The 8939-nt window shown below is 36.9% G+C and overlaps 1 protein-coding gene across 1 annotated transcript; it reads right to left on the bottom strand.

The window, feature by feature from the left end:
- Positions 1 to 575: 575 nt before the first annotated feature.
- On the bottom strand, positions 576 to 4214 carry LOC139841934 (uncharacterized). Its single transcript, XM_071832123.1, has 7 exons — positions 2676 to 4214; positions 2329 to 2419; positions 2079 to 2236; positions 1941 to 1992; positions 1791 to 1870; positions 1620 to 1713; positions 576 to 1192 (listed from the first exon to the last, which is right to left on the bottom strand). Exons 1-7 carry the CDS (start codon positions 4212 to 4214, stop codon positions 576 to 578), a joined length of 2631 nt encoding a protein of 876 aa, XP_071688224.1.
- Positions 4215 to 8939: the final 4725 nt, after the last annotated feature.

Here is an 8939-nt window from a genome sequence, read left to right as displayed (position 1 = left end):
ACTTGTTTATAAGAGCATGAGGTATTCGTATCCATTTTTCGGTATCCATTTCAAGGTCGAAAATGGACCTCGAAATTGATTAAAGTGTGGTGTCGTTCGGTGTTTATTTCAAAGTCGAATATGAGGTGGACCAATAAGAAAATAGAATAATATAGTAAAAGGAAGGGAAAAAAAAAAGTCAAACCCACGTCGGTTAACACCGATGATGGGAGGGGACGTTGAAATAGAATCTCAGACCTTAAAGGAATTCAATTATCTACTACGGAATAATAAATAATTCTTGTATTATGGATCATGTATTATAGAGTGTTTGGTGTATTGGAATAACATAACTGGATTTGATTTGCAACAAAGAATGAACTCATTCACATGTGTATAATAATTAACATATAACTATAATACATTGTTGAGAATATAATCTAATGTGCATTGTTCAATTTCAGGAGGTCATATACGAAGATTAAAATTTGTTAAAAGTCCTCCCAACTACAAAAAATTCTCAAATTTACCTTGATCCTTCAAATGACTACCTTTGTCGATTCAACATTACACGGTTGCTTACTAAAAAACCTGGATCACAAACGGCCAACCTTAAACGGCAGACCAACATTTTGAAAAACCTTAATCTCGCCGCCTAACCCCGCAGTCACGATCACAAACCCCCACGCCGTTGCCTGAATAGTCTTGTGACCATGACCACCACCCCACGAAGGAGACTTAATGTTCGGTGACGGTGAAGGTGATGTCATTTCATCGAACCTACCAGATGAACTGTTAGCCGAGCTAAACGACTCACATGGACCAACGCTCGAGTCACCATGGTGCTCTACATCTTCAACATTCTCCATTGAAGGATCGCCTTTTTTAGGAAGAGGTGGCAACGGTGACGAGGATGGCTTGTTTGAATCATCACGTACAGGCGATGGTAATGTGGTGGTTGACTTTTTTACGTGTTTTTTGGAATGAATTGTGACGATTGGTCGTTCGAGTTTGCTGCTCCCTGGCCATGGTGCGGTTACTGATACGTCTTTACAAGGGAAGTGTTCGTAGGATTTAGCGATTGGACGTTTGTGTTTCCCTTTCGATTCTTCGTGCCTCCATATGTATACGTGCGAATCTTCACTCGCGCTGATTATGTATTTTCCATCAGAACTATAATCAGCCGAAAATTGGCTGTTGTTGTTCTTGTAACCTGTTGGAAATTGTAAGTCAGTAGTACCAAAGGGCCATTGGCCTAGCGGTATCGAGGTGACCCCTTCAACCTATAGGTTGGGGGTTCGAGTCCCGTGGTGGGCATGTATATATTCATGTTTAAATTCGTGTATGGATGTGTGTGTTTGCCTTTTTTTTTTTTAAAAAAAAAAAAAATTGTAAGAGTAGTACACACTACACGTTGACTTTTGTGGTCAAAGTAATTTTTTTTTTTTTTTTTTTTTTTTTTTTTAAATTCAATATGTACAAGACTTTCTTCCAGAAATGTAAAATTTAGTCAATAGAGTCATTAAATTAGTTATTATAAGAAATTTTCTTTTTAGTAAAGATGTTTTATGTCAAATTTGATGTTGAGATTGATTGATCCTGTTTGACCTGAAAGTCAAAGAATGAATTAAAGGCAATACCTTTGAATTTTTGGATGACTTTTGTTCCATCTAAGATCCTAACCCGCGAATCCGCTGATGTCACGAGTACTTCAGATGGATTGCTTGCAGAATACTGTAAATCAATATGATTTATTAGGTTAATAATGTAATGAATTAGTCATGTACTACTTAAAAAGGACTTATGTATACCTGAAAACCGGTTATTTTTTTAGGTTGTGGCTTTTTCTTACTTTTCAATTCAACTTGTTCCTTAAACTCAAGCTTGCAATCTATAAAATTTAACCAAATTTAGAAACCATCATAAGTTGCTAGACAAATCAAAAAGACAAAATTTCGTACCAGCAGTGTTGTAAAACCGACAGATTCCCTTATGTGAACCAACAACCGAAACCTTCATTTGAACAAACCAAAATTAATGCTCCTAAGTCATTCATTTTAGATCAAGATATTATAAACACAAGAATGGAGGAAATGTACCTGTCCGTCGTTAGAATAGCCAACAGCAGTTACCATTTCGTGAAGATCGAGCCAGTCCACAACATGTGGATCTGGTATGTTCCAGATTCTAACCTTAGAATCTAGTGAACCACTTATAAAGTAATTGTCATCTGCTGGATTGAACTGGATACAAGTCACTGCCAATAACATTAACATCACATTACATGGTAAAAAAACAGTCTTCTGTCATTTTGAAAGAATGTGCTCAAATCGTTGTATATGCGCATACCGTAGTCGCTATGAGCAAATAGCTTCAAACAAGTCTTAGTTTCAATATTCCATAGTCTTACTGTTTTGTCCATTGAAGATGAAAGCAAGAGCTGCCAAAAAAATGCTGTTTAAAATTCTCCAAATCTATATGTAGTTGTTGGTACTATATTTTATTATTATTTTATCTTTGGAACAGCAAACACACACACACACACACCCTTTTTTGTCCACGACCGGACTCGAACTTAAAACCACAAAGTAAATGAGTTTCCTTGATACCGCTAGGCCAGAAGCCCTTTGGTGGTATTAACATAAAAATGTAAACTCGAAGGACTAAAATTGAAAGTTTCGATGAATATAACTAACCCGGGATCTTGACCAAGATAAGTCCAGGACATCATCAGTATGACCATCCAAGGTACAAAATGGTGTTTCAGACAACCCAAAAACAGTTTCTGGGACATGAACATAATCTGGAATTTTATTCTTTTTCTTCCCTTTTTTCTTCTTTTCGGGGGTAGAATCAGGCAACGGTGGTCGACCATCAGGACTAGCCATCATAGCCATTGGGTGAACCGGTGTCCCAGTAACTGAACTCGGGTCATCTCCACTCATCATTGCCATTACATCGAATTCTTGCACTTCCCATATATTAACCACTTTATCTTCACCTGCGGTAGCCAAATAACGACCGTCGTATGTAAACTTCATCGCCCAAATCGACCCGTCGTGACCCTGAATCTCTTGACTACGATGCAATGCTGTGAATTCTTTGTATGGTTTTCCATGAACTCGAGCTTTTACCCATTGCGAAGATGATTTTTGATCGTTTGTTGATGGTGAATTATTACTATTGACTGATGGAGAACTTGTAATCGTAGAACGTTGTTCTTTATCCGTCTTTGATGCTCCCATTGATCCTAATTTTATGTTCTTAAACAATGCAGCCCCTTTTTTCTTGCTTTTCTTAAAGCTCTTTTTAAAAGAGGAGTTACCCGGTGTCAATTTCAGATCACCACCCGAAGGTTGTTTGGTGTCGTCAACCGCTTTCTTCATTAACTCTTTCACTTTCGGTGAATGCCCTACGGTTTTCTCGAATTCCTCCATTGTTATTTGCTTCCCTGTTTGAACATCACTCAACTTGTTCCAATTCCCTTCTTTATGACACTCTTTAACCATAAATTCCTTCCCATTATCCAAATTCTTGATCAAAAGGATCGATTCCTTTTGACCCATTTGCGTAGTGTCATCATTCGCTACAAAAATCCTCCTTTGTTGGTCTTTTCTAGGAGACGATAAACCGGCTAACCAGATAGAGAATCCCGACAACGTTCGGATAAGACGTTGCTTCGATATCAAACCAGTCATTTCTTCTTTCCTTTGTTTTGTATCGAGGGAGGATGTATATATACCTCCCTCTGATCTTGAACGCACCAATAATCCATGCGAACCTGGAGAACCAGTTCCAGGTTCGCATGGTTGGTTGTACAGTTCTGCATCCTGTTTCGTGGAAACAGGTGACAACTGTTTCTCCACCGGCTTACAAACGTTAGCCTGTGGAGAAATGTCTGGTTTAAAACCAGACAACATTTGCGTAGTTCCATTGGTAGACGACAAATCTTTATTACTCCCCAATCCCATATCTTGTAAAAGCCGCCTTCGTCGATCGGTGATCGACTCAGGTGCAGCCATCCACATGTCATATTCATTCGCTGAGAATGTAGAATAATCTGCGGAAGAAGAAAAGGACATTCGACTATCGTCGAATTCTTCATCAGACGACGAGGAACCGAGATCTTCTAAGCCAACAGAGGATGGTCGTTGAGCGTCGAAAAACAGGTCATCGTCGTCATCGAGATCTCCTAATCCATCCCAATTCATGGTCATGGTTCTTCGGACCTCCATATTTACACATCTGTTGTAAAACCAAGAATGTTAAAGTTTTTGCAGGATATATGTAAAAAGTTGTGTTGAAAAGGATTGAAATTGGGTTTGTTTTTGTTTGTTTGTTTTTTGGGGGAATTTAAAAAAGGGATTGGAAGAGAGGAAATCAAGGGGGTGGTGATAAATCCATGACGTAACTCGATCACTACTTATCACGTCTGTTTACGACATGCAAACCTTAACATTCTAACAATGGACTCCACAAACATAGCCCTTAGGGCTATGCTTAAGACATTTGGACATGCATAATTTTTTTGTACATAACTCAAAACCACCTCAAATAACCACCCCACTACTTATAATGTACAATCATCAAAGCTTGAAATTTTTTCTTAAGTATAGCCCTAAGGGCTAACAATAGAAAAATCCCATAAAATATAATAAGTACTCCAACTCCAATAATAATTATAATTACAATAATTAAATTAAAAAATTAAAATGTCAAAAGAGCTATATAAATAATACGAGAAATAGTAACATGACCGCTGTTATGATACGGAATGATGAATTGAGACTTTTTATTTACGATGTGTCTTAATTAATTTAATTTTAAACTTCAAATTAAATGAGTAATTTTATTTATTATAATCACATGCAACATGCAATTCTTTAAGGTGATATAACTTTTACTTCCACATCAACAACATTCTTAATGTGTTTTCTATTGGACACGTCAGCTAGATAAGAGTTTAAAACCGTGTCAACGGTCCACCCCTTGGGAGTTGTTAGCAACTTAGACCACAAGTCATCCAAAGCCACGACATGGTTATGTTTTCTAACTCTCTCCTTTTATAAATAAAGGAATTGTACATTCTATTTGATGTGTCACTTGATTGATTAAAGAATTTCATAGATAATTACCTTTACATCAACTTTTAGGCCATTCCCAGTTAGCTACATGGGTGGCCTTTATAGGTCCATAAACTTTTATGGATAATAGTTTGACAGCAAATTAGAACTGTAATGACAAATGAGTATGAATTTATAAACCCATACTTTTTGGTGGGTAAGGAGGATTCCCCAATTTTTAAGTATCACACAATTTCTCTCAAATTCATATCCTCGAACTAATTATTATACTCAGAACACTATCAGCCGCATACCTATAAACTCATACCTCAACCAAACGCCCCCATACATTAAAAGTGCAATTTCATTAAATTTTAAGCACAATCATGGTTATAAAAGTCACCCAACTAGGCCGACTTAGGGGCGGAGATAAGGGGGGACTGAGGGGTGCTAAGCCTCCCTCATTGTCCAATCAAGAACCAAGTTTCAATTGTATTATTATGTCTAAATAATCGTAAGACTCCCTCAAAGCTCAAATTTTAATTATAATATTATGTCCAAAATATGTAAATTAAATGACCCAACTTTCTAAGTTTCATATAAGCCACCCTTATCTGTAATTTCTGGCTTCGCCTCTGGGCCGACTAGTTGAGATTTTGAAGTAGTCCGACCAGCCCCAACTAGTCCTAACCTATTCCCCAACTACGCTCCGACTAGTCTCCATCTTTTCCAAATTTCTTGGTCAAAATTGTCAAAAGTTCATTTTAATCGGTCAAAGCCGTATTTATGAATTTTAAGTCAAATTTATTTGGTCAAAGTCATTCAAAGAAAATACAGTCAAAGTTGTTCAGTGTCCGACTAGTCTCCGAGTTGGCTGACTAGTCGCAACCGACTAAAGACTTTTACAATAAGATCTAAAAACGTAAACATATTTCAGTCATTCAGTGTCTAATATCCAATCTACAACCACCAGAATCTTACGAACATTTATAATGATATCCAATCTCAAACTTGATAAAACTTCAAAAATAATTAATATGAGCGAGTCCTAGATAATGTTACTTTTTGTACCAGCTAAAACACTAATGCAGCAGAAAGTATCATAAATTCATAAATCAAATCAGAACAATTAAAAAGCTTTAAAACACTACAAAATCATTTGCTTACACTGTTTAGATTCACAATGTTAGTACCATAATCATACATTTTAGTACCATTATAGGTTCACAATGTTTTCTTCTCTTTCGGTCTCCACATATTTTGTGAAAGAATATGTAATTTTACCTTTTATGGTTAACTACTGTTTCGTATATATTAAGGTGATATATAACCACTTTGATACTCAAAATTCTGTTAATATCAATTTGGAAGTAATAAAAAAAAAAAAAAAATTAACACTTATAAATTATAATTGAGCATGCTGACAAAGTGAACGTGTAGCAAGCATAACATGGGAATAATGCATTATTGTTAAGTCCTTAAATTAAACAATTGGATGTGGCTTTCAGAGTAACTGGCACCTTTTATGACAAGTGGACAATTAATCCGAATCACATGTAAAAAAAGAATCAACAACTATAACAGGTTGGTAGCAATTGAATCACAACCACTTTTTTGGGTTTTCTATTGATAATTATAAATGAAATAAATGAATATTGTTTTTTATATAAAACATATGGGGTAACCAGGAAAAATGTCATCCGAGCCAAATTTGTTGAATTCGCAGTGACAGCTGGAGCTCCACAAGTATTCTGCAAACCCATGGAATATACTTTGGCTATAATTTTGACCCATTTCCATTTTAACTACGACTAATATTTAAAAGTTAAGGCATTTAACCTGGTAATAGAGATTTAGAGGCAGAGTATAACCCAAAGCAACGTGTTAACCAATATCGGTCAAAACTGCTACCTCAACATTAATTAAAATGTACCGGTAAGAAATTAAAGCAACTCAAAACTCAAGGTATAAGAGCCAATTCATAATGAACATGAGAGATATTAAATAAGTATGATGTAGTGTAACTAAGTACCCATGAGGCCATGAACAGCTTAAATGAAGACACCAGATTTCTTAAGAATGATATAAGCCAGGCCAGGGTCAATAACAATTGGTCTTGCCCTTTGAAATCTGTGAAGTACAAAACATTATCACTAAACAATTAAGAATATATTTTTCCAGTATATACCTAAAAGTTTCATTCTATTGAGTTGCATGTATCCAATACCAATGATATTGGCAACAAATTAACATTATACTAGATATTCGGTAACAAACAATTCGTGCATGATCTCGAGAAATCTTTCACATTTTTATAGCAATTGATGTTGTTCATTGTACTAAAAAGGATGATTGCTATTTATGTCAAGGTGCCTAATTCATTATACATAATTCAGATGCCTCACTGAAAAGTGTCATTTCTATTACAGCAATATAGCTAACAACAAGATTCATTCCTAAAGCAATTAAGCAATCGAAAGTGTAACATTTCATTTATTCTCATGGTATAGAAGCTATACTATACATTTATCCTTGTTATACAAAGATAAGAGTAATGCTAAATAGGCCTATAATTAATGATACGCATAACGAATACCTCAATTCGTTAAACGTAATTCACACAAGTACACTATTTACGGCAGACGGAAGCTAGATGGCGTTTACGCAACGTCATCAACCTAGCCGTTCGTACGACCAGAATTATCGTCCATGACCCGTCAACGGCCTTGGACGAATGCGGTGTACTGACGTAAGCCCGCCTTCGGCAATAAGTACACGTAAGCCTACCTATAGGCAGTGCGTGCAGATAAGACCAAGCATCCGACAGGACGGATGCATCCGGCAGTACATAAGCAAGAGCCGTCACCCGGCAGCATACGTACATAAGCCCGTCAATAGGCAACTTATACATTTTCGACCATCTTATGGCAATGTACATGAGTGAGCTCATCACCCGACAAAGTTTGTACACGTGTTAGTGCAAGGACACTGTATGTCTGGTACAAGGACACTGGCACGTACGAATACAGCTACATGACAGTGCGCACACAGGACATGCGTGTGCCACGTAAGCTCAACACAATTAATAAGGCTTGGGCCCAACTCCCAATGTTGGCCGAAGCCCAATAAGGAATGACACGTCAGTATAACAAGGCCAAAGAACAACATAAACCCTAATGCTTGCCTATAAATATGCTACTGTTATTCCCCAAAACAACAAGTTGAAACCAGTCGAGTCACATCACCAATAATAAGCCTAGATACTTTCTGTCTCTAGAAATATCTCCTCATCACTCGCTTATCAACTCAGCACTCAGTCCAAACCGAGACGAGTTCGCTTATACATCAAATAGCTGTCTGCCACCCCTTAGAGATCCTCATCTCCAACTGGGTTATTCACGGTATCTGGGTCGGAGAGCGAACATCTAGTCACCCCTAACTTCTTTTCTTTGCACTCAGGCTTATTAACGTCAACCTACTCTATTAACGGTTGGCGGAAATATGTTTGATCAATAATCATTTTTTAACATATATATGAATGAAAGGGACTAACCATATTGAGGCATACGTGGAGAATCGAAAGCACCAAGAATAATACGCAGTAAACCAATTCCATCTTTTCCTTGTTTCAACAAAATAGCAACAACATATAACATACAAGCAATCATAGTAGGACCCTTTAAAGTTACCAAATTACCCTTCCTAACCACCATCACATTCTTCATTCCGTTCATATTTTTAGCAAGATTCGTTCTTTCTTCATACGAAGCTTCCAGATCCAACAAGTAATACTTTCTCGGATGGTAACCGCCTGTCACACCCCCAAATAGGGCCTGGGGTATTTGTGACTAAATATATCAAATCACAGTTGTATAAACGAGAACGACTCTATATGAG

The sequence above is a fragment of the Rutidosis leptorrhynchoides genome, chromosome 1, assembly GCF_046630445.1.
Source record: "Rutidosis leptorrhynchoides isolate AG116_Rl617_1_P2 chromosome 1, CSIRO_AGI_Rlap_v1, whole genome shotgun sequence".
Classification (NCBI taxonomy): Eukaryota; Viridiplantae; Streptophyta; class Magnoliopsida; order Asterales; family Asteraceae; genus Rutidosis; species Rutidosis leptorrhynchoides.
This window is presented reverse-complemented; position numbering and strand designations above follow the sequence as displayed.